General features: G+C 37.9%; 1 protein-coding gene across 1 annotated transcript; it reads right to left on the reverse strand.

Moving 5' to 3' along the window:
- Positions 1 to 1,555: 1,555 nt before the first annotated feature.
- LYPLAL1 (lysophospholipase like 1) lies at positions 1,556 to 26,914 on the reverse strand. Its single transcript, XM_070734393.1, has 5 exons — positions 26,760 to 26,914; positions 22,474 to 22,573; positions 9,823 to 9,992; positions 5,954 to 6,069; positions 1,556 to 4,525 (listed from the first exon to the last, which is right to left on the reverse strand). The coding sequence occupies exons 1-5, from the start codon at positions 26,848 to 26,850 to the stop codon at positions 4,301 to 4,303; spliced, it is 702 nt and encodes a 233-aa protein (XP_070590494.1). The 5' UTR covers positions 26,851 to 26,914; the 3' UTR covers positions 1,556 to 4,300.
- Positions 26,915 to 27,315: the final 401 nt, after the last annotated feature.

Genomic DNA, 27,315 nt, shown 5'->3' on the forward strand with positions numbered 1-27,315 from the left:
AAAGCTTCTCAGATCATGTCTGATTCTTAAAACTAAGAATGTAACCAGAAAGCAAAAGTACACCTGAAGGAGATATCTGAAAATGAAATACTGTATTTAACTTTTGGATCTGCAGAATTTTCTGTCCTTTGGGGCTAAATCTCTATATTTAATAATCTATTAGAACATTCTGAGTCCTATAGCTTCATTATTTGAAAAAGCAACCTAAAAAATGCCCATTCACCAATCCCTAACCACCCAAAAGAAGAAAGGAAACATTTGCCTATTTACCTACACAAGTCTAACAAAATCAGTTCTGCAGTCCTGACAGCTGGATCACAAATTCTTCTCTACTATATGAAGAATATTAGAGGTGTCAGCAGTCTGGCATTAATCAAATGCATTTTCGCAAGATTTGTTTTTGCAGGGAGGAGAAACTCACCATTTTAAGAACAGCACTGCCAGCCCTGTAAGCAGCTTACATATTTTGCTTACAGAAGCATCATCATCTTTTCTTTTTTTTTTTTTTTTTAAAGAACAGCCTGAGAAGCAGCCAAGGATGATTTCATGATATGCACGTTTACAAAAGATTTGTCTATTTTTTTCTTCTTTTTAATGTCAGCATGAATGTATTTCAACCTTTAGAATCATTCCGATATCATTATATCATCAATGCTGAACTAACTCCTGAAAGTAAGTCACACTAAAGTCAGTCACACTGAATTATATAATGCATGTTTCTAAAAGAAGTCTACACATGGCAGTGATTAAGTTTCCCATCTCATCATCATGCTCTGAAATATTTTAATGCATCCAACAATTAGGAGATTCCAAGCCGCATATGGCTAAGTTGTAGGGTACAAGTGACTCCTTGCAATAAAATGTTGTTGTAGTTTGAGTGTTCCCACCACTAGCCATGCTGCTAGACACGCCATACTTCTAGGTTTTTATTCTGTTCTGTGCTAAATGAACTTGTTCAATCTTAGTGAGCTACTTCATCTTTTAAAATGATTTTTTTAGCTCTGAGAACCATATTTACCAGGTTGACTGATACCACCCTCTTGCTCATGGATGCAGAAGATATATTTATTTGTCATACTTCATAATCCAGAGCATGATACCATGGTCTTTCGAGACTGAAGGATGGCAATGCAATATTTCATAACCACCAATTTCCCTTGGATTCTGGCTACAGGACTGATAATAAAGTGTACAGCAGGGGTGTCAAACGTGCGATGACCCATTGTTGTAAGGCAAGGGTAGGTGAAGTTAGCTCTTGTATGACATGTGGACTTCAACTCCCAGAATTCCTGAGCTAGCATGATTGGCTCAGGAATTCTGGGAGTTGGAAGTCCACAAGTCATAGAAGAGCCAACATTGCCTACCCCTGTTGTAAAATGACTATCACAACTTTTCCCCTTTACTAAAACGGGGTGGGAGTGGCCAGCGCATGGCACATCTGGCTTTCATGCCGTGCATTTGACACTCCTGGTGTACTGGGATCAGTAGCCTTCAGGTGGTCAGTCCTATTCTGGTATCTTTACCAGAAACAAATGTCAGGGGAAGGCAGCGCAAGGATTATGTTCAGGATTTATTTATTTATTTATTTGTTGGATTTGTATGCCGCCCCTCTCCATAGACTCGGGGCGGCTAACAACAATAATAAAAAACAACATGTAAATCCAATACTAAAACAACTAAAAAACCCTTATTGTAAAACCAAACATACATACAAACAAACATACCATGCATAAATTGTAAAGGCCTAGGGGGAAAGAATATCTCACTTCCCCCATGCCTGACGGCAGAGGTGGGTTTTAAGGAGCTTACGAAAGGCGAGGAGGGTGGGGGCAATTCTAATCTCCGGGGGAAGTTGGTTCCAGAGGGCTGGGGCCGCCACAGAGAAGGCTCTTCCCCTGGGTCCCACCAAACGACATTGTTTAGTTGACAGGACCCGGAGAAGGCCCACTCTGTGGGACCTAACTGGTCGCTGGGATTCGTGCAGCAGAAGGCGGTCCCTGAGATAATCTGGTCCGGTGCCATGAAGGGCTTTATAGGTCATAACCAACACTTTGAATTGTGATCGGAAACTGATCGGCAACCAATGCAGACTGCGGAGTGTTGGTGTTACATGGGCATTTTTGGGAAAGCCCATGATTGCTCTTGCAGCTGCATTCTGCACGATCTGAAGTTTCCGAACACTTTTCAAAGGTAGCTTTGGGTTTGGGCTATTTTCTCTCTTTCATCTCACTTTTATGGCTAGGGAAACCTGAGAGAAGTTATAGGTTAATTTTATGTCAATTTCATATGCTTCATGGATTAAGTACTTTGTAAATGTTAAAAGGCAGCTTTGGAAGCTATTATGAAATAGCTCTGAAGATCAAGATTCTTCCCCCACCCCGCAAAAAATTTTCCAGGTTGGTTTCTTCCTCTTTAAAATGGTTTAGAGAAATGTGAAGGTAAGGGTACTATTTTATAGTCATGGCAATTATATTGCCTAAAACATCAGCGCTAATTCCAGGAGTTAGAAAACATTATGCTTTTTGTTGTTTGCTTTTGAATTTCTTCCTATGACAAATGAAAAAAAGGTATTTATGTAGTTACTTACAAAGCACATCTAAATTATATTAAAGTAACCAAAATATCTTTACAATCCCCAAGGGATGTCAGAACTTTTGAGTGCCTGTAATGTTTAGAAACTGAAAGTTGAAAAATCTGACAAGCTTTAAATTATGACAGTGTTTCTCAACCATGGCAATGCGTAGACTTCAATTCCCAGAATTCCCTGGCAGGATGGAGTTGAAGCTCACACATCTTAACATTTCCAAGATTGAGAAACATACTCCTCAACATTAAGCATGCTAAAATGCCTCTGGAGCGTGGAGAGGATGAAAAATGGGGCTACCAGGCCCACCTTGCCAAAAGCAGGGGGAGCACACTGAATTATGGGTGTGGACACGCACATGCATGACCACCCATGCTCTCCCTGCTTTTGGCACCCAGAGGCAAAAAGTTTAGCCATTACTGATATGTAAAACATTCCAGACTTGAAATGTATTTAGCGTGTAACATTTTCAACATGGAGTGCTGCAGAGAGAACTGTTTTAAACTCAAAATATTTTAAAGTCGAAATATTTTGGGCCCCACTGAAAATTGAGTTTGAATTTCTGAAAAAGCAGTTCTTTCTCTTCCATTACTGTTCGATAACTGCATTTCAGAATTAGTTTGCAACATTGCAGTGTGAAAAAAGCAAAAAAAAACCCACCCCTTAATCAAGTTTTGATTTCAAGCGTTAAACTTTTCCAAGAATAGACTGCCTTTAATTCTGCCTCTTATTTATTTTGCTTCTTGGCTTTTAAGTATTCTTGTTATTATGAAGATTGTAAAACACTCTCCCTTCACCATACATCTCTCTTTTAAACTAGGCTCATCCAGGAGGAAGAATGGTATAGAAACAAACCACTGCAATCTAATTATGTAATGTCAAGGGTACATACAAAACAGTACCTGCACACTGCAGGCCTGAATCAATGTAATTAATATAACCCTATTGATGACAAGTGATTTTTAATTAAGTACATCAAAATGATAAAGGTAATACTTGACATAGAACCACTTGTTTATTGAGTTATAACGGCACTGAAAAAAGTGACTTATGACAATTTTTCAAATTTACGATTGTTGCAGAATTCTCATGATTAGGCAATCAAAATTTTGGTGCTTGGCAACTGGCATGCATTTATTTCCAATGACTTGGAGTCATGTGATCACCTTTTGTGAACATTTGACAAGCAAGTCAATGAGGAAGCTGCATTTGCTCAAATGTGTTGCTAACTTAACTGCAGTGATTTACTGTGGCAAGAAAGGTTGTAAAATGGAGCAAAACTCAATTAACAACTGTCTTGAAATTTTTGGTTCATTTATGTTTCTAAATTGAGGACTATCCCTACATGGATCTGGGAACTATTTAACTTAACTTTTTAAAATAATTAACTTGCTGCCATTTATTATGCAATGTAGACGAAGAAAACAATCACAAAATCGATTTCAATGAAATGAAATCCTAAGAGTTAATCCACTTCAAGTGACTGAAATATATAGACAGGTCTTGACTCATACTACAACTTTTTCAATATGACTATTTGATATCACTTGAGATACAGAAATAAAAAATGAAGAAATGAAATACTCTGTATAAAATTATAAATGCCCTATTTTATGTATTTTTGAAGATATTGCCACACACAGATATATACACAAACATACCCATACAAGGAGATAATGCTATTTTGCTATGGTATTTTCTATTATTGTTCTTTAATCAAGGCTCTTCTGGCAATTTTTCCAAAATCCAAGATCGCAGGTTTTCTAGCTCACTTTTGTTTAGTTCATGATAAAGGTTTGGTAGACTTAGAAATTTAGTTGTTACTCCCAGAGCTTTTAATGTTTTGTTGGTTTCTTCTCCCCAAGAATACAGAACCAGTTCATCAGTTGTTCCATGACACTGAAACAACTCTGGGAGTTTTTGTTCATTCTTCTCCAGTGCCTAGTAGCAAAAGAGACAGTAACAATCTTAAATCATGTATTATTTTTAACAAAAAAGGAAATAGATGTCCAGACTGGGATCTGAATTCATTATTTTCCCCATTTAAAAGACAGACACTTGGACAATAAGGGAGCATTCAAATTTTATGCAGTGAAAATAGTATGAACAGAAATGTGATACCTAGTCTGTCATCTGCACCTCTATAACTGTCTGGTTTGGTGCTGCAACCCAACAGGACCGACACAGACTTCAGAGGATAATCAGAATTGCAGAAAAAACAATTGCTGCCAATCTGCCTTCCATTGGGGACCTGTATACTGCATGAGTCAAAAAGAGGGCGGGTAAAATATTTACTGACCCCTCACATCCTGGACACAAATTGTTTCAACTCCTACCCTCAAAACATCGCTACAGAGCACTGCACACCAAGACAACTAGACACAAGAACAGTTTCCCCCCGAACGCCATCACTCTACCAAACAAATAATTCCCTCAACACTGTCAGACTTTCTACTAAATCTGCACTTCTATTCTACTAGTTTTTCTCATCATTCCTATCACCCATTTCCTCCCATGTTGACTGTATGACTGTAACTTGTTGCTTATATCCTAAGATTTTTATTAATATTGCTTCTTCATTGCTTATTTGACCCCTATGACAATCATTAAGTGTTGTACCACATGATTCTTGACAAATGTATATTTTATTTTATGTACGTTGAGAGCATATGCACCAAGACAAATTCCTTGTGTGTCCAATCACACTTGGCCAATAAAAATTCTATTCTATTCTATTCTATTCTAGTCCCACCACCTAAAATACCTAATATTTGATAGATGTAGGATGAAGGTCAGCATTGGAAGGCCACTCTGAAAAGCAGGTTCTTTATGCAATTGTGCATAAATTTCTTGCATTATCACATATTCTAAATCAGGTAAGGACTCAACAAAACTGCAGCAGACTCCTTACCTCAAACTTGTTTTCCAACACACAAGAACAAGAAGACAGAATGTGATAGAGATATACCCACTAGCAAATCCTTGTTCTCTCCTGCATTGTATGAGTTTTCAAAGAACCAACCAAAGCAATTTACTAGGGCCCATTCCTTTGGATGCCTCAAATGGAAATTCCCAAAAACAAAGGCATCAACTGCATGAACTTTGCCTCTGAGCTGTAGTTTCTCACCAAAACTCTGCTGGAGAAAAAATACTGTGGAAGAAACTAGAATTATATAACTCCTTTAATGGAAGGAACCCTTCTGTCTCTGCCCTCGTATATGGCACACTATTACAACTATCATTTATTCCTGTTCTTAACCTATTTACTTCATAATTAATTTTATTGGTTATTGTTTTACCAATTCTGGAAAGTTTTATGAATACAAGGTAGAACTAAGGATTTTTTTTAATAAGCCAGTGAGCATCTACCTGGTAAACAGCTGAATTCTTATTGAGAAAACTTGAAAGAGCAAATACTCCAGCCACCTCTTGGTGATATCTGTAAGCCAAATGCAAAGCCATGCCTCCACCCATTGAAAAACCACCTGTTGATATAGAAATGGAGAGAGAGAATGAAAGACAAAGAGAGAGATTAAAACATCACATATTTTGACGATTTCAGAACTGTTTTCTTTTGTTCCCAAACAAATATGTTGCAAGAAATGTATATTTTTAAACAAGAGTTTTTCTTCCCTTAAAATACAGTGATGCCTCGTCTTACGAACCCCTCACCATAGGAACTTTTTGAGATACGAACCCGGGTTTAAGATTTTTTTTTGCGATGCTGGGATTATTATTATTATTATTTATTAGATTTGTATGCCGCCCCTCTCTGTACACTCGGGGCGGCTAACAACAATAATAAAAACAGCATATAACAAATCTAATATTTAAAAATATCTGAAAAAACCCTTATTTAAAAAGCAAGACATACACGCAAACATACCATGCATAAACTATATAGGCCAGGGGGAGATGTCTCAATTCCCCCATGCCTGACGGCAGAGGTGGGTTTTAAGGAGTTTACGACAGGCAAGGAGGGTGGGGGCAATCTTAATCTCTGGGGGGAGCTGGTTCCAGAGGGTCGGGGCCACCACAGAGAAGGCTCTTCCCCTGGGTCCTGCCAGACGACATTGTTTAGTTGACGAGACCCGGAGAAGGCCAACTCTGTGGGACCTAACTGGTCGCTGAGATTCTTGCGGCAGAAGGTGGTCCCTGAAATATTCTGGTCCAATGCCATGAAGGGCTTTATAGGTCATAACCAACATTTTAAATTGTGACTGGAAACTGATCGGCAACCAATGCAGACTGCAGAATGTTGGTGTAACAGGGGCATACCTGGGGAAGCCCAGGATTGCTCTCGCAGCTGCATTCTGCACGATCTGAAGTTTCCGAACAATTTTCAAAGGTAGCCCCATGTAGAGAGCGTTACAGTAGTCGAACCTTGAGGTGATGAGGGCATGAGTGACTGTGAGCAGTGACTCCTGGTCCAGGTAGGGCTGCAACTGGTGCACCAGGCGAACCTGGGCAAACGCCCCCCTTGCCACAGTTGAAAGATGGTTCTCTAATATAAACTGTGGATCGAGGAGGACACCCAACTTGCGGACCTTCTCTGAGGGGGTCAACAATTCCCCCCCTAGGGTAATGGACGGACAGATGGAATTGTCCTTGGGAGGCAAAACCCACAGCCACTCCATCTTATCAGGGTTGAGTTTGAGTCTGTTGACATCCATCCAAACCCTGCTGGGATTCCCCTGCAGCATTGCAAAAACAGAGAAGTCCAGAAGTGGAGTTTCCCATGGAGGGGAGCCTCAGGGGAATCCCACTAGCGCGAAAATGGGCGCTTCAGCTGGCAAAAGGGGTGAATTTTGGGCTTGCACGCATTAATCGCTTTTCCATTGATTCCTATGGGAAACATAGTTTCGTCTTACGAACATTTCACCTTACAAACCTCGTCCTGGAACCAATTAAGTTTGTAAGACAAGGTATCACTGTAATTACTAATGAGGACAGAATGTTAGATTATCTGACCACGAGGTAATAGAAAAATAAGCAATGATTAGGTGATACAAAAAATACAGTAAATGGCTGAAAAATAAGCAGGAGACTTGGTGTTAAATTTGTCATTTGACTGGCAAATGCCTCACTTTCTCAAACAACACTTTTGGATTTTATAAATTTACAATTAATTTGAGGAATTAACAATAAGATATATTTGAGGAATTAACAATAAGATATATTTTACATTTCTTAAGAATTGAGATAATTGATTTTATGATAAAGTCCAAATTTGTTTTACATTTCTTGCATCTTTGCTATATTTATTTTAGTACCTTTTATAATTGTTCATAAAAGTGAATTATTGGTTTAGTGTTTATAAAACTAATATATATTAAAAACTACATGATTTTCCAAGACAGCTATTGGAGCTGATCCAAAGAGATCACAAATGCTTTAATTGGATCTGTAGCAATTATCTTTTAAAAGTTTCATAAATCTTATTAATTTCTTCTGGCTGAGGATTGATGGTTGGTTGGGGTGAATGGCCTTGTAAACAGGGACAGCAATGTAGTGGAAATGCCAGCCAGGAATCAGTTACTCTCTCGACAAAAACGTCTCTAGAGAGAAGAGCTGCTCCTTGCAGGGAGATTACAAGAACTGAATTGATCACCGTTGGTATAAATTTAGAACTCAAGAGAAATACTTCAAATGGCAGGGAAAAGATTCCTGTGAGGTACCTTCTTTTTATAATAAGAAGAGGGTGAGAAGTTATTTTAAAGGATTATAACTTTAAAACAGATTGTGATTCAATAGAATTTTGACATGCTAAAAGGGATAGCAATTTAGAAACATTTGTGACCAGAAACAAGTTATGGACTTTCCATAACAGAAAAAAGGAACTTGTGAATTTGATTAGAAATTAGGTACAACATAATTTTGATACTTTCAAGAAAATTTCAATAATATTTTGTTAAACATAATTGTCAAGATCATGGAATACAGTTATAGTATGTTTCTGTAGCATAAAAACCCTTAGCAATAAAGTTTCGGCGCATTGTCTAGGACGGACCAAAATTTAGTTGCTTCCTTTTCTAGCACCATCTCAGGTTCTTAGGTCTTAGTTACTATTCCACTTCATTAATGACTAAGCAGGAATTTTCTAATTCAGTGTCTTCCAACTGTGTTGGGCTGAAGAATATATTACCCACAGCATGATGTGCTTACCTGGTAATGAGATGTGTAATCTGGAGTATACCACGGTGGGAAATTAGTATTAACGGGACTAAGAAAAGTTACATGTTTTGGCTTTCTCTCTTCCATTTTTCACCTTGTATCATCATGCCCAACACTATATCATTAAGTGTCGTACCATGATTCTTGACAAATGTATATTTTATTTTATATACGCTGAGAGCATATGCACCAAGACAAATTCCTTGGGTGTCCAATCACACTTGGCCAATAAAAATTCTATTCTATTCTATTCTATTCTATTCTACTCTATTCTATTCTATAAGGCTTCAGGAATATGGTCTTCTCCGGGTCCCGTCAACTAAACAATGCTTTTTGGCAGGACCCAGGGGAAGAGCCTCTGGAACCAGCTCTGCCCAGAGATTAGAACTGCCCCCACCCTCCTCGCCTTTCGTAAACTCCTTAAAACCTACCTTTGCCGTCAGGCATGGGGGAACTGAAACATCTCCCCCGGGCCTATACAGTTATGTATGGTATGCTTGTATGTATGTTTGCTTTTAATAATGGGGTCTTTAGTGTTTTTTTTAAATTATTAGATTTGTTATATATTGTTTATTATTAGTGTGAGCCGCCCCGAGTCTACGGAGAGGGGCAGCATACAAATCAAATCAAATCAATAAATAAATAAATTAAAAAAAGACATTGTTTTCTTAATTGCTTAGAAAACTCCAGGTACCTTAATAAATTGGCATTCCTAGACAATCTATTGCTACTTTACGCAATATAACAGTTTTCAAGAAATTAACAACTCTTCTCTGGGAAATAATTAGTGAGGGCAACTGGGTTCTATGTGATCATTTTTCTATAAATTGAAACAATGATGTTTCCTTTGCAACAGAAATCCAAAGTCACCAATCCTATTAGAATCAGGTTTTTCCTAATAATAATGATTGAGGTGAATTCCTAAAAGCCATTAGTAACTAAAGACTTACATACTCTTTGGCTGTTGAAACTTTCAAAGCCATTCAACACTTTGCCCAGTAGGCTTGCCTTGGCTCACAGGATGAATTCTCCTACAAATGTTATATATTTCTTACAAATCTTACCCAACAGTATTCTGTTTTTCGTGATGCCATTTTTAACTTCATCATCAATCAAACCGTTAAGTGCTTGACACATCACATCAATGGTTTCAGTATGTTCTGGGCAATCATTAGAGATCTTATATCTGTCAAACCACACATTGGACAAAGACCCCCTCATTGGTGTATATGGTCTGAAAGAAAGATGGATGAGAAATGCATGAGGACAAATTTCATACAGAAGTTTTTTTGTGTTTTAGATTCATTCCCTTTGTACCTAGGAGACTGTGGTGTGTAAAACTGCTATTCAATCATGGAGGTAAGACAAAACTACATCAAACAGCTATGTTTGTTTAAACAAGACCTGACTCATTTTTTAAGAGTATGTAAGTCTATAGTACATTAAGAGCAAACAGGCTGTTTATATGCAGGAACCTAATCTCATGTTTGCCATTTATTCTCCTAAACCTGGTTGTGGGTATCTTTGCTTTAGAGCTTTTATTGGCATAGATTTAAAAAATATGGAATATAAAGAGCCTATATTTAGAGCAACTGCAGAATTCAGTTCCCTTCCCATCAGCTTTGCTGTATTTCTTATATTGTAAAATTAACTGCAATTTATTCTACAAAGTTGTAAGAGAAAACATGAAGCTAATATTGTTATAAAGCATGTTGTTTTAAAGTAATAGTTACAGAAATCCAAACACTCCCATCCATAAGTACAAGTGCACTAGAGTGCCTTCCGTCCCGTCCTATTGCTCTCCTATATCTCCTATACCTTTCTTCTATTCCTATATCTCTTCTTCTATTCTTTCATTGATATGTTCTATGCCTATAACTTCTCTTCTATTCTTTCTTAGATATATTTTACTATGAATATATCCTCTATAACCTTCATCATGTATTTTACTATGTGTATACCACTAAAACCCTCATTGTGTATTGGACAAAATCACTCATTGCGTATTGGACAAAATCAATCAATCAATAATTAGAAAAATGCTTGATGGAATAGATGGTGAACCTTTTTTTCCTTGGATGCTGAAAGAGCATGGGCATGCACGAGTGCCCACACCCATAATTCAATGCCTGGGGAGGGTGAAAACCACTTCCCCGGCACACTGGAGGCCCTCTGGAGGCTGGAAATGGCCCGTTTCCCAATTTCTGGTGGGCCCAGTAGGCTTGTGTTTTACCCTCCCCAGGCTCTAAAGGCTTCCCTGCAGCTGGGGAAAGGTAAAAATGCCCTCCCCCATTTCCCCAGAGGCTTTCTGGAAGCCAAAAATGCCTAGAGCTTCTGTGCAATCAAAAATCAGCTGGTTGGCACACACATGCATGTTGGAACTGAGCTAGGGAAACAGCTGTGCATGCCAGCAGATATGGCTTCACGTGCCATACGGTCACCATAACTGGAATAGGGGATATTAATTATCTTAAATTCTTGAGTTTCTTGGATTGTCAGTGCTAACAGTTTCAACATCAGTTACCAATATTAAATTTATTAAGAAACATTTTCTAAACTTTCAAAAAGTCAACACTTTGCTCAAGAGATTCTTCACACAGCTTATGCCTTTTGCAGATATCCGCTAACAGAGGACAACCCAACAATTTGAACAAAACAATGTTTTTTTAAGCAATGAAGATTTTTAAAAATAAAAGACTGTTTAGGAAGACACAATTAATCTGTTAAAAAAAAGGTCTGTCAGAAAGAAAGATGTGTAATTCAATTTCTTCCAAAATGAAGCTCTGGAATCTAGCCCGCAGTCCCAGAACTGTCCATCCAGTTTAGTAGAAAAATAAACATACGTCAGATAAGGAATGATACATTCTGAATCTGAAGAATAATGTTAATGGGTAATAAGGAAGTCTCAGCAATGCAAAATACACTGCCCTCGGTTTTTTTTCAGTTAAGATTTTTTTTCTTGTAAAACGGCCAGCAATAAATTTAGGTAGACATGTTTGTAGGAATGATGCCATCTTTTTTATATTGGAGAAGCTTGGTTTTCTTTCCCCCAATACTCAGTTTGAAATAGATCAGTCCACTGGTGGTAGCTTCTGATGGCTTTTGGCTTCCAGTTCACTGGCAACAAAAGAACTCAAGGTCAGCATGGGTGCCAACTGCCATACTAAAGAATAACTCTGCACATATGCATGTTTTTAAAAATTCATTTTTTTTTGTCAATTCAGCTTCTTTGTTGTAATAAATGCTTGTCAGCTGAAGTTTCTTTTAATTCCATGAATATAATCCAAGAAAGCTAAGAAAAGTTTTAAGTGTCCTCACTTTCAACATGGGAGACTTAACCACTTGGCTAGCTCTTACCCTTTTATATTCCACCCACTGAGGATGGATGTATAGGCCTAATTATTTTTCTGAATCTGAGCCTCTGGTTGTGCAAAAATATTTCTCAGGCATTATATTTAATGCTGTAAGATAGCCTTCCTCCCCAAACCTCAAAATGTACTCAAATTTCTATAGAAAGAAAATATTTGCTTAATCTAACAATGATTTCAACATTTATTCATAATCAATAAATTCATATTCATTGGCTTAACTACATCTGGGCAAGGAGTCTGGATATACAGGTAGTCCTCAACTTACAATATTCATTTAATGACTGTTCAAAGTTACGACCACACTGAAAAGAAAGAGTTATGACCGTTTTTCACACTTACGATTATTGCCCCATCCTTATCATCCAAATTCAAATGCTTGGCAACTGATTCATATTTATGACAGCTGCAATGTCTTGAGGTAATGTGATTCTCCTTTGTGATTTTCTGACAAGCAAAGTCAATGGCGAAGCCCAAACTCACTTAACAACTGTGTTACTAACTTTATCAACTGCAGCGATTCACTTAACAACTGTGGCAAGAAAGGTCATAAAATGGGAAAAACTCTCTGAACAACTATCTCACTTAGAAATAGAAATGTTGTGCTCACTTGATGTAAGTGCAGAGGACTACCTATAGTTAGGCAAGAGGAATAAAAAATGAATCAAAATATTATTTCAGGGACCGCCTTCTGCTGCACAAATCCCAGCGACCAGTTAGGTCCCACAGAGTGGATCTTCTCCGGGTCCCGTCAACTAACCAATGTCGCTTGGCGGGACCCAGGGGAAGAGCCTTCTCTGTGGCGGCCCCGGCCCTCTGGAACCAACTCCCCCCAGAGATTAGAATTGCCCCCACCCTCCTTGCCTTTCGTAAGCTGCTTAAAACCCACCTCTGCCGCCAGGCATGGGGGAATTGAGATACTCTTTCCCCTAGGCCTCTACAATTTTATGCATGGTATATGTGTGTGTATGTATGTTTGGTTTTTATAATAATGGGTTTTTAACTGTTTTTAGTATTGGATTATTATTATATGCTGTTTTATTACTGTTGTTAGCCGCCCCGAGTCTGCGGAGAGGGGCGGCATATAAATTAAATAAATAAATAAATCAAATAAATAAACAAACAAATAAATAAACAAACAAACAAATAAAATGTGAGTAGAACACATACCTGTAGTTCTAAAATTTGAGGAAGAAGAGCTATTGAAAACGTTCAAAATGAAGCAAATCATTAAAAAAAACCACACACTAGGGAATATTTTAACGAAGTCATTTCATTTGTGTGCAAAATGCAAATATACTACAGGTTGACACAAAGGGGTGTGAATGGCTATTAAAGGTAACCATTCTCACTTGTGATCTGTTTGTATGTAATCAGTGTTTGTATATAAAATGCCAATGAGTTTCAGGCCTCTTGACAGACCCTTGCATCCTTCATCCAGTGTCTGGATTCTGAATCATGGAGGAAGCAAAATAATTGTCAAAGGATCTATGGGAAAAGGTAGTTTTTCTTCTTCTAGAGTCTTCGGAGAGAGGTGGCATAAAAATCTAAATAATAATAATAATAATAATAATAATAATAATACAGACAAAACAATAGATCACATACTCAGCTTCTGCAAAATGATTGCACAGACTGACTACAAGCATAGACACGATGCTGTGGCACAAATGATCCACTGGAACTTGTGCCGGAACTACCATCTACCAGTGGCAAAGTACTGGTGGGATCATAAGTCCGACAAAGTGGTTGAAAATGAACAAGCAAAACTACTGTGGGACTTCCGACTTCAGACTGACTGAATTTTGAAACATAATACACCAGACAGCATTATTGTGGGGAAAAAGAAAGCATGGATCATCGACATCGCAATCCCAGGAGACAGCAGAACTGAGGAGAAGCAGCTAGAGAAATTTGCGAAATATGAAAATCTAAAAATTGAGCTACAATGACTCTGGCATAAACCAGTGCAGTGCCAAAGGATCTCAGTGGACATTTGAAAATCATCGGAAATGACAAACTCTCCATCTGTCAATTGCAGAAGGTTGCTTTACTGGGATTGGCACACATAATTTGTCACTACATCACGCAGTCCTAGGTGCTTGGGAAGCGCCCGACTGGTGATGAAATATGAAATCCAGCGTAGTGATCTCATTTCCTGTGTTGTATTGTTGATGATGATGATAATACTGTAATAATAACAACAACAACAGCAGAAGCAGCAGCAACAATAACAACAACAACAATAATAGTTGAACTGTATAAAACAGGAAAGGGATATAAAAAGATATGCAAGGAATTGAGAATGCCAGTCAGCAGTTTTCAAACTCTAATCAAGAAATAGAAAATGAGAATTTCTGTTGAAACCAAACCATGGTCAGATAGACCAACTAAATTTTCAACCAAAACTACCAGGAAATTTGTTTGGTATGCAAAGAAGAACCCACAGATAACTTCAGGTGCAATACAGGATAACTTGTGGCGTGGCTGTTGCAAGATGCACAATAAGGAGGCACTTGAAGAAAGATGGGCTGCATGGTTGAGTTGTCAGAAGAAAGCAATTACTGTGCCACAAAGTATCCAGCTTACAATAGACCAAACAAGCACACAGACAAAGTCATTTGGAGTAATGAGATCAAAATTGAGCTTTTCAGCCACAACCATAAACGTTACATTTGGAGAGGAGTCAACAAGGCCTATGATGAGAAGTACACCTGTGAAACATGGAGGCGGATTGCTGATGTTTGGGGGATGTGTGAGCTACAAAGGCACAGGACATTTGGTCAGAATTGATGGCACAATGAATGCCGCATGTTAGCAAAGATACTGGAGGACAATTTGCATTCATCAGCCCGGGAGCTGCACATGGGATGTACTTGGACATTCCAACATGTCAATGATTCTAAACAGAAGGCCAAATTGACTTGTCATTGGCTACAGCAGAATAAACTGAAGGTTCTAGAGTGGCCATCTCAGTCTCTGACCTCTCAATATCATTGAGTCACTCTGGGGAAATCTCAAAGGTGCAATTCATGCACGACAGCCCAAGAATTTACAGGACCTGGAGGCTTTTTGCCAGGAAGAATGGGCAGATTTACCATCTGAGAAGATAAAGAGCCTCATCTACACATACCACAAAAAACTTCAAGGTGTCATTGGTGTTAAAGGGGGCAACACACTGTATTAAGAACTGGGGTATATAAACTTTTGATTAGGGTCATTTTGGTAGTTTCTGTTGTCATTATGATTGGAAAATAGTAAACACACTTGATTGATAATAAATGGCTTCAGCCAAACACTACCAGAAAGAGTTTTTTGATTATCATTCATATTCTCTGAAAAATGTCCAAGAAATCATAAATTCTGCAAGGGTATGGAAACTTATGAGCACAATTTTAGATGCATTACTTCAAAATGCATATGATTCTTTTATATTCAATCTACTTTTAGTAGAAGAAACCTAGCCAGGTAAACAAGATGGTTAGAACAGTTAAAAGGTGGTGGAAGATGCATCAGTGCCAAACATATTGCGCAAATATTTATCATAGTTAACTGTACTTGAGCCTAATAACTTCACCAGGATGTATTTACTTATTTGATATTGAGATCAACATTCTGCTTTTTTGATTAAATGATTCTGAACAATTTCTAAATAATTACTTTGCGTGGTTATGTATAGTATCTTATAAAAATGAACTCTATACTAAAGAACCGACTCCTGAAGAATGTACCATATTTTTGGAATATTAGACAAACTTTTTTCCTCCGTAAAAGAGGCTGAAAATTTGGGTGCATCTTATACTCTGAATGTAACTCCCCCCCCCCCCCAAAAAAAATTTTTCAGCCCTAACTAGTTGCTAACCATATTCCCAGCTCTTACCTTGCAGGCTTTCATTGTTACTCTCTGCAAATAGTATTTTCCAAGCCCTAAGTCTTTGCAGATTTTTTCATTGCTCTACTTGCTCCGAATGTTTCTTTCCAGCCATAATGAGTTGCTAATGATGTTCCCAGCTCTTACCAGCTTGCAAGCTCTTTCATTGTTACCCTCTCTGAATAAGGTTTTTTTAAGCCCTAGCCAGGGGATAAAATTATGTGCTGACGCTGACCAGACTAAGGATACTAGCCAGATTAGTATCTGATAGGCAGATTTTCCCTATTTTCCTCTCCAAAAACTAACACATGCCTTATACTCCAGTGTATCTTATACTCCAAAAAATATGGCATATTTCAGTTATTTTATACAAGAAGAATCCATTTTTCCTGGAAATGATAAGTTTAGAAACTTTTTGACTAATGAATAAATTATGATATAAATAATTATGCAGAGACTTCTTAATGAATGATTTGATCCATGATTTAAATTGTTTACTCCTTGTACAGTAGGACCTCTGGTCACAGACACTTCTGATTCCAACCCCAAAATTCACTTTTATTTTTTTGCGGCTGATTTTTATTTGCAAGCTCCAAATTTCCATAATTAGGTTCAGGTCACGACCATATCTGGTTACGATCAAAGTTATGAAACAAATTATGGCTGTGACCAAAGGTTCTACTGTATAATGTTTTTTATTTAATCTTTGGTGAGTGTTCACTTTTATTTTACATATGTTTGACAATGGCTTAATAAAAACTATTCAATTTTTTTTAAAAATAATGTATTTCAATTAATTCCACCCTGATTGCTATATAGCTCCATATTGTGCAGTGGGTTGAAGAATAACAGGCATTAGATATCTTTAAATAAGATCTCCACAAGCTGAGGCCCTAGAGATCGAGGGAAACTTTAAATGCACACTTTGAAAATTAATTCATTTCTAAAAGAGTTTTTATACTTCTTTCATAAAAAGGCAGAAGCAGTTTACAAAAGTAACACTTATTAATCCATAATTTAAAAAAGTCTAAAGTGAGATTCAACTGGATAATGGTACAAACAAAATGAAGAAAGGATATAGGAAGTTCTCCAAGTCAATATTGGCACAGGACAATTATACAGACATATCTAAGTTATTTTCTTTACAATAATATGGAAGTGATTTACTATTGCCTTTTTACAGGTTGGGTTTTTTTTCTCCCAGACTAAGTATCCAACTCTGGAATTTCCAGCAATTTCTCAATTATATACTAACAGATTCTGACCCCTGTTTATCTTTTTTAGTATGAATCAAAGATGTTTAAATGAGAACAAAAAGCAACTACTATAATATAATTACTAAGAAATTTTGTAGCTGAAGAAAGTCAACATAAAATGAGGAAATTATAGTTCCTTCAGCTCCTATAACTTCAGGGAACATTAAAAAGCAGATACCTAGAGACCTATAATTCTAAAAAAAAGAAATTTTGGAATATAATGCTAATATATAAATTACCAACTGTAACTTTATTTAGAATAGAAAAATGAATTCTACACAAAAATGATTATTTAGGGACTCTTTCTATTTGAGTATCTCATGAAATTCTAGCTTTATTGAATTTTCATTGGATTGCTTTGTATATATAAATAAAAATACTGTGAAGCTATTAGAAAAATGTGATTGTAGTTAAAGTTGGTAAAAAAGAGTAGGGATCCAACTGAAGTACTTGGGTGAGTTATCCATAGCAAGTCTCCCAATACAATTCTATCAATTCATCTCCATTGCTATTAACAGGGTTTTTGTGAGTCAAGTATCTGTCAATTTATTTAAAACAGTGTCAAACTGACTGATGATTCTGTATCACAGCCAAAGAAGAGAGAATTGCTACAAGGAACTCAGAAAAAAAACCTGCATTGAAAGCTTTAAAAAAAATGTCTGCACTATTCTGCAAAGCCATTTTCCAAGGCTCCATAAATATTTTCTTAAATGGAAAGAGATCAACATTCTTCACAATATATACAATAAAAACTGCAAAAGTTATCTGCTGGTAGCTGAAAAGAGTGCATGCAGAGTCCATGGCTTGCTAGGTTCAGTTTGAATTTGGAGTGGGAAGGAGTTTGAGAAGGAAATGCACAAAGATTCCTTGACCTAGATTTAGTGAAGCATAACAAGGTACAGTATAGTTATTCCAAAAAGTTGGGACAACATAATTTTAGCTTGAACACATTACCTGCTATAATGCCAATTTAAACTATCACTTTCTATTTAAGAGAAATATAAGAAATATTCTTTCTTGATTTAGGCATTCAACAGAAAACAAATGTTTAAGTTGCTCGGCTAGCAGCTGTAACAGTATTTAAAGTATTAACCATGCCTGCTCAAAAAAAGAGAATAAAAAGCATTTTGAAAGACGTGGCAGCAGATGCTATTTTTAAAATCCCAACCAAAGTTGCAACACATTTAATCACAATGATCAAGGACTGCGGGAATTAAAAGATGAAATTATATATCGTAAGAGAAAGCTGACTCAGTTGTTTTTCGGGACTGTAAATAATTAAGTGACCTATGGAAATATAAATCAGGTTTTCTACATAATCCTTAACCTATCAATTACTTAATCTTTTCAAGATTATTATTTGGCCACAATTATAAATCTTCTAGAAACTGGCCGTTGGAAAATACATCCCTTAATTGCATTTTTTGCAATGACTATTGAGCATAAAGGAAGAGGCTTGTATATTCAAAAAATGAATCAGTTGTTTCAATTGGTCACCAGTTAATTGACAAATTGGGAAAAAATGAAGGGAAATGAACGATAAAGCTAACCCTCAAATCTTCCTTCACCGCACCCGTGTTTTAATAGCCATGACCACTGGCAGTCAGATCGTAACAGAAACTCTGGTTGAAAACAGAACTGTCAGTTACTAAAAAAAAAACTGTTCTCCACAAGATTTTTACTTACAAGATTAAAAAAAAAATCCCAATCCCAGCTTTTTTTTTTTTTAAAGCAAAGTTGTCTGATGATATTCACTGTGGCACACAGGAGCTGAGAAACTTCACTGTACTATTTTGTAATAACTGAAATTTGACTTCTAGCCTAATCAGTATTACTTCATCTGACTGGCAGAGGGTCTTTATGGTTTTAAATGGAAGAAAGTACAGTGATACCTTGTCTTACAAACTTAATTGGTTCTGGGACGAGGTTCTTAAGGTGAAAAGTTTGTAAGACGAAACAATGTTTCCCATAGGAATCAATGGAAAAGCGATTAATGCGTGCAAGCCCAAAATTCACCCCTTTTGCCAGCCGAAGCGCCCATTTTTTCGCTGCTGGGATTCCCCTGAGGCTCCCCTCCATGAGAAACCCCACCTCCAGACTTCCGTGTTTTTGCGATGCTGCAGGGGAATTCCAGCATCGCAAAAACGAGCACTTTGCTGGCAATGGAAGTCCAGAGGTGGGATTTCCCAGCGAAGGGAGCATCAGTGAAATCGCAGCATCTCAAAAACACCGAAGTCCTCGAAACTCCACCTCCGGACCACTGTGTTTTTGCGATGCTGCGATTTCACTGAAGCTCTCCTCGCTGGGAAACCCCACTTCCGGACTTCCGTTGCCAGCGAAGTGCCCGTTTTTGCACTGCTGGGATTCCCCTGCAGCATCACAAAAACATGGAAGTCCGGAGGTGGGGTTTTCCATGGAGGGGAGCCTCAGGGCAATCCCAGCAGCGCAAAAACGGGTACTTCGCTGGCAACGGAAGTCCGGAGGCGGGGCATCCCAGCGGCAGCGGTGGGTTTGTAAGGTGAAAATAGTTTGTAAGAAGAGGCAAAAAAATCTTAAACCCCGGGTTTGTATCTCGAAAAGTTTGTATGACGAGGCGTTTGTAAGACGAGGTATCACTGTATTTTGTAACAGCGGTAGCACAATCTATTTTGATCTGGAGACTAAATCTGACTCTTTTTAATGTACACTCTAAATGAGCTATGCTTATCTTCCCATATATTGTTCCCTGTCAGTGACCATGATCTATTGGTACAGAAAACTGTTATTAAGGAATTTAGTTATTAAGCGGTAAAGCTCTGAACCTAAAGTTAATAGTATAAAGTTATCCAATAATTCTCCCCAAATTGCTTTACTAAAGAAGGCTGTGCTGATGTCGGAAGAAGTGTTTCACTTCAACAATGTCACACTTCTAGCCAGTAAAGCAGCCATGGCTTTACTTGTAACTCTCCCCTCAACCTTTATCAAGACTGGTTAGCCATCACCTACATAGGCCCAGCAGAAAACGTCTATAGTTCAGTAAATAAAACTAGGCAACAGACATCACAGTTAAATCAGATTTGTGAGATTACACAGGCAAACTATTCACAATTTATGATATCAAGAAGTACTTTTCCTCCCTTTTAAGTTAAAACTGGAAGATTTGTTTCTAAATTCAGAAAGGCAGAAAAGAAATATGTTCCCTTGATGAACTCCCAAACCATTCTTTCACTGGAGCAGTATTGTTACTAATGTGGCATACTCCAGTTTTGATGAGCTGATTTTGGCATGGCCTCGCTCCCTTTCTTCAGATGATGTTCCTATTCATAGAAGGTCAGCAAGCAAGCCAAATATATTCCAAGCAGGCATACTAATCAAAGGAAATAGAAAGCAGTCATAATCTGGGATAGATATTAATTTCTAATTTTGAGAAAAAGCATCCCCTATCTTAATGTTTTCAAACTTTCCAAATTAAGATGTATGGACTTCAACCTCCAGAATTCCTCAGGCAGAATATTGGCTGAAGGATTGTGGGAGTTGAAGTCCACACATCTTAAAGTTGACTGGTTTGAAAAACATTGCTCCATCAGAAGGATTCATAACAAATGTTCTTCTAATCAGAGCTGAGCTTTTCAGCAAGATCTACCAAGCTGGCCAAGCAATATTGCTGAAAGTACACCAGATTTTTAGGTAAACAGCTTTTAGTAAAAGTCTAAGCTCACTTCTAAGAGACACAGTCAGTCTCCTATCACAAAAAGTTAAAAATATCTGCTCTCACAATGATCATGTTATACTTGGCATGCTAAGTGTTGATTTGAGGGTATTGAGGCCAATTTTAGAGTGAGATGGTTTTCCCCCCTTGGCATCAGGGTGACGAATCTAATTTACTTTAGTCATTCTATTTGTCTATGCAGTACATCAAGTATGAAATTTTTGAAAGCAAATGATGGCAGGGCTGACTATGATAGAAGCCACACTTTTGTTTGGACTGTCCTTCGTCTGATTAGAACTGCCATTCCCATCAACATTTCTAAAGCCTTTGAATCAAGAACATTTAATAGAAGAGAAAGAACGTGTCTTTGGCAACTCTCTTCCAATAACTGGAATGTAAGAACAGCAAATCCACTGCAGATAAACCCAGGAAATACCAAGATTTGTGCTCTTCCTCTATTGCCTTTGAATACTTCTCTAACAAATAACACTTGTTGTTTTCTTGGAAGGAATATATTAAAGCCTCTCAAGCTTTTACATTCCTATCCAGATACACCAGTAAAGTACGAGCGAATGGCCCAGCTTCACTTCGGACATCTATCTGGATTCCCAGCTGCTGGAATCAACCTTCTCATGGTATCGCACCATGATGCTGCCAATTGATATGTTGTGGTGGATTGTTTTGCTTTGATGGAAATCCCTTTTCTGCACATGCACAAAAATTATCATCAAATTCCAGTGCAACAACTGTCTCGACTAGCAAATCTGTTGTGACCGTTTGGATGTTTTATGTTGTGAACTGATATCAAAGAGCACTTAACAGAAAGCCAAATTGAAGTGGCTCTTTATACTGTACTATAAACCCTGAAATCATTTTAATTGCATTACATATGGGTTCTGCAAACCTTATTTCATTATTAATTTCATAATAACCTGAAAAACTAATGCAAAAATTACAAAGAAAATTATCAAAGGGAAGACTTAGCAGTGTAATAGTTCTGCCCATCTATCTGGAGAATGAAACTGGGATTGTCTTTTATATTCGAATATGCATTTGAAACTTGATCTTTTTTTTTAGGAATAGATACATGAAGACATACAGACTTAAAGAATTTTCTGCCAAAATCTATTCTTTGTCCGTTTACAAAATACTTGCAACATAACTTCATCTGCTCTGTTTCAACTTGTTACTGAATTACATCCAGAAAGGTGACAGCACAGCAACACTGTGATTTACTGCCCAGCTGTCAGTGTCATATGCAAAGTGACATTTTTAATTGCATAAAACAAATAAAAGAAGGTTGGAAAAGAATAGCCTGTAAAATCTATTGAAGCTTTAAATACAGTATTCCTACTGGACTCGTTCTTACCTCTATAAGTAACTTCACTTTACTAAAGAAAGAAAGAACAAGTCAGAGAGATACTGATTTCTGAAATATGAGTGGAATTTCAAATCCTTACAAAAATTAGTTTCTATCTTTTCAACATAATTTTCTAGATTTAGACTACTAAATATAAGAAAGTACACAATACCTGGCAGGAGCTGTAGGATAAATGACTTTTATATGTTGGAAAGTCAAATCTTGCTTCAAAACCTGCTTGATCCAGTCTCGTACCCCTGGACCAGTATCACCTGAATAACACAGAAAGATAGAACTGAATTAGACCTTTATACAATGGAACAATGTGAACTGTGTTATGAACCTCAGAATTCATCTTGTCTATATAACTTTCTCTTTTCAAACTTCATTTTAGAGCATATTGCTTATAGAAACCCTAATGGGCAACTGGTTTTCAAACATCAACAATAAATATAGTCCTTGATTTACAACATAACTGGAGCTTGCCCATTATGGTTGTAAATTGTGACAGTTATAAAATGAAATTTATGACTGTTTTTGTTTGTTGTTAAGTGAATCATTTCAGTTGCTACACATTCCTGATGTTTTAATGAACCCATTGTTTACCATGGGGTCTTTTTGCCAAAAAACTGGAAGTAAATGCTGTAAATTGTGGTCAAATGCAAATGCAAGCCAGATGCCAGGTCTCCAAAATGTGGAGAGAGAGCCTTCGAAACTGAGTTACCAAAACTTTTAGAAGTGTCTATAATAAGTTTGAACAGTCGCAAAACAGCTGATTGTAATTCAAGGCCTGTACCTATTTCCACTAAGGAAGTCCCTACCCTATTCAGCACAAAAATCAAACTTTATATAGAGTCCTTGTCAGTTCTCGTCTCTGCTTGAATGCATCCAATGAAGGAGCACATGCTACCTCTGACAGCTGGTTGAATGCACAACCAAACTGCTGTTATTGTTTAGAATTTCTCCCTTAACATTTAATTGTTGTGAGTCGCCCTGGGTCCTTCGGGATTGGGCAGCAAAGAAGACAAATTAAATAAAAAAATAATAAAATAATTGCAGTTTTCTTTTTGTAACAATCCCATGATACATACTCTGAAGTGACAGGGAGCTGATCTTGTCCTTCTACTATGGGAGAGACAATTGAAGATTCCATTTATATTTCATAATAATAATAATAATAATAATAATAATAATAATAATAATTATTATTATTATTATTTATTAGATTTGTATGCCGCCCCTCTCCGAAGAAATGTATTTTAATAAAATATATGATACACTAAACTAGACCAATTAAGGTTTGACCAATATATCATAAACTATAACTTCTTATAATGTGGACCCTCTGCTTTGGTTGATACAGTCCTATATTTATTTATTTTATTTATTTATTTATTAGATTTGTATGCCGCCCCTCTCCGCAGACTCGGGGCGGCTAACAATAAAAACAGCATATAACAAATCTAATATTTAAAATGACTAAAAAACCCTTATTAAAAACCAAACATACCCACAAACATACCATGCATAAATTGTATGGTGGAAAGAATATCTCAATTCCCCCATGCCTGACGACAGAGGTGGATTTTAAGGAGTTTGCGAAAGGCGAAGAGGGTGGGGGCAATTCTGATATCTGGGGGGAGCTGGTTCCAGAGGGTCGGGGTCACCACAGAGAAGGCTCTTCCCCTGGGTCCCGCCAAACGACATTGTTTTGTTGACGGGACCCGGAGAAGGCCAACTCTGTGGGACCTAACTGGCCGCTGGGATTCATGCGGCAGGAGGCGGTCCCGGAGGTATTCTGGTCCGATGCCATGAAGGGCTTTATAGGTCATAACCAACACTTTGAATTGTGACCGGAAACTGATCAGCAACCAATGCAATATTAGTGCAACCCTAAAACTGCACCATTAAAAAAAAGAGAAGATGCCAATCAACAAACTGCTAATCTTAATTATGATAGATCTGGCTCTCTTTTAAAGAAAAAGGTAACTATTGATATTTCTTTTTACTGTAAAAGGGAAAACCTGATCATTCCAATACTTGAATAGCAAATACAGATTTTTAAACAGTTCTCCAAATTATTGTGGATCAAGGAGGAACAATTCCATATTGTTATTAGTGAATACTCAATCACTTTCCAAGAGGTTTTTATAGCATATGTCAATCATATGACAATGAGGTGGGTATTGTCAATATAACATAAACAAGACAAATAGAATGTTAGCTATTGGAAAACTGTCAACAGCCTCCTTGATTATTGTGACCATAATTTAAAATCAATTATTTTTTCCAGTGAAGGGCTGCAATTTTTTTTTACTACCACACTGTGGCCGTGGCTTATTTTATGGGTGTGGTTTCCTGGCCATGTGACCAGGTGGGAGTGGCTTGACAATCATGTGACCGAGGTGACCTAAAGACGACCAACCTGGCGTCACTCACGTCAAGGGTTAGGGTGCCTGGCCTCTCCTCGCCTCAAAGAGATACAATTTCCCTATCTATTTACTATTACTAAACATCCAAAATATATTATTTAATGCTATGTATATATGCCATATGTGTACATACATATTACACACAGGCACACAAGAAAATACATTTGCTATATAAACTGTATGTGTATGTACACACACAAACACGCACAAACAGCTCTTCTAAAATTATACACATTGAACCTCATTTACTACATAAGGAAAACATACCTAGAGCCTAGAAGGGAAAAAAGAAAAAAAAATCATTTTTTTCTACTGTCTCTACATACCTGAACATACCTGTAAGAGCCCATCACTGATTTTTTCCAAACAATAAGCATTGCTTTTTCTACAGCTTAATAGTACTTCTTATTTGCAGCTACTCTGCTATGTGGAGATACATTTAATGTGAATTACAGGATATTTAACCTGGAGCAGCCACTGTTATAGGTAGTCCTCAACCTATGACAACTGAATTTCTGTTGCTAAGCAACACAGTTAAGCGAATCACACCCCATTTTTCAACTTTTTGCCATAGTTCAGCAAATCACTGCAGTTGTTAAGCGAATCTGGCTTCTCCCAGTGACTTTGCTGGTTGGAAATTGGCTGGAAAGGTTACAAATGGTGATCACATGACCCCGAGGCAGTGCAATTGTTGTAAATACATGCCAGTTGCCAAGCGCCCAAATTTTGATTGTGTGATGACTGGGATGCTGCAGTTAAGCGTGAAACCAGTACTAAGTCATTGTTTTTCAGTGCCAGTGTTACTTTGGTCACTAAATGAATGGTTATAAGTCAAAAACTACTTGTATCTATATGATTGTAACAATTTGTAAAAGGAAAGCTATAGATATGAGGGCATCTGTACAGCTGCTTATGCAAATAGGGGCATCATATGAATGGTTTCTTTACATGCATTAATATATTTGATGTCAAAATGCACTAGAAACACAAAATATACACTGTATCTGTATGCACTGGACCAGACATAAAAACACTCCGGTATACACAAGATCCCTGCACTACATTGCACATGTCTGAACAGAGTGTCCACTGCCCTCAGAATCAGAATAGAGCTCGAAGGGACCCTGGATATCTTCTAGTCCAGCCGCCTGCCCACGCAGGAGATCCTATACTATTTCAGACAAGTGAAGGTCCAGTTTCTTCTTAAAAACCTCCAGTGATGATGCATCTCACAACTTCTGAATGCTAACTGTTCCACTGGTTCATTGTCCTCAATGTTGGGAAGTTTCTCCTTAATTCCAGGTTGCTTTTTTCCTTGATTAGTTTCCAACCATTTCTTGTCCTGCCTTCTGGTGCTTTGGAAAAATAACTTCACACACACACACACATACCCCTTTGTGGCAGCCCCTCAAATCCTGGAATACTGCCATCTAGTCCTTCTTCTCCCTAGGCTAGCCAAACCCAAATCCTGCAACCAATTCTTCATACATGGCAATAACCTGATGTTAGATTTGCAACTGCGCTGGATTTGACAACGAACAACTGTGATTGTATTCATTCATTCATTCAGCCACCCAGAATTCTTAAGGAGTTGGGTGGCATATAAATTGAGCTAAATAAATAAAATAAATAAATTTAGAGCAGAAGTCCCCAAACTTGGCGAGTTTAAGGCTTGTGGACTTCAACTCCCAGAATTCTCCATCCAGCATAGCTCCAGTAGCAGCCACCAGACAGCTATAGACTAGCTGGAGAATTCTGGGAGTTGAAGTCCACGAGCCTTAAAGTTGCCAAGTTTGAAGACCCCTGCCATTCTTAACAATTAAATCATCATTACGAGGAAGATTTTTAAGAAAGGAAGATAAGCAATAATCCATCCTCCCGGGCAGCCTTTCCCTTTCCGAGTCCCTCTCTGGGAGGGTTCACACGGCTTGCCCCATTCCACTCGCCAAGTCCCGTAAGCCAAAAACGATGCGAACCGCGTCATAGGCTTAATGCACACGTGATGGCCCCACGAGCTAGCCTCCACCTGAGCCATGGAGAAAGATCACAGAAGCCGTGTGTCTCCCCGCCGGGCCCACCGCTACCAGGCTCTTCTGCAACGCCGTCTGAACAGCCATAGCGCCTATTTCCTTTTCCCGGCCGAAGGAGGGGGGAAAAAAGGAAGAAAGAAAAAGCAACCAGGCCGTCGCTTACTGCGCAGGCGTACGAAGCTCCCGGCAGCAAAGCTCCACCTCCCCTCAGTTCAGCTAAAGTGGTTCGGGTGAGAGAAGTGGTGCTGTGACGCTCCGGACGATGCCATGTTTATTAAACCGATTTTAAGTCTTTGAAATAGGTGGCTGTGGACGCGCTGAATGATACGAGTGGGCATTTTCAAGGAGAAAATGCCAAGAGAAAAAGAGCGCCAAATCTGCTTATTGCTGTAAGCCGCCCAGAGTCCTTGGCGGAGTTGGGCGGCATAGAAATCAAATTCTAAATCAAACAAACAAACAAACAAAAATAACGCTGTATTTTTGGAGAGAATGACATTCGCTTGCTACTTGTGTTTTCCGCGCTCATTTTTTCCAAGAGTCCACATGGGACTC

The sequence above is a fragment of the Erythrolamprus reginae genome, chromosome 1, assembly GCF_031021105.1.
Source record: "Erythrolamprus reginae isolate rEryReg1 chromosome 1, rEryReg1.hap1, whole genome shotgun sequence".
NCBI lineage: Eukaryota > Metazoa > Chordata > Lepidosauria > Squamata > Dipsadidae > Erythrolamprus > Erythrolamprus reginae.

Bases quoted from the DNA above. Each gene is read 5' to 3' on its own strand.
- LYPLAL1 (XM_070734393.1), bottom strand. From the start codon at position 26,850: ATGGCTGTTCAGACGGCGTTGCAGAAGAGCCTGGTAGCGGTGGGCCCG. The intron at 9,993-22,473 runs GTATTGTGTACT...TCTTTCTTTCAG, and splicing joins TATCCTACAGCTCCTGCCAG to ACCATATACACCAATGAGGG. The intron at 6,070-9,822 runs GTAAGATTTGTA...CTATATCAACAG, and splicing joins GAAAAACAGAATACTGTTGG to GTGGTTTTTCAATGGGTGGA.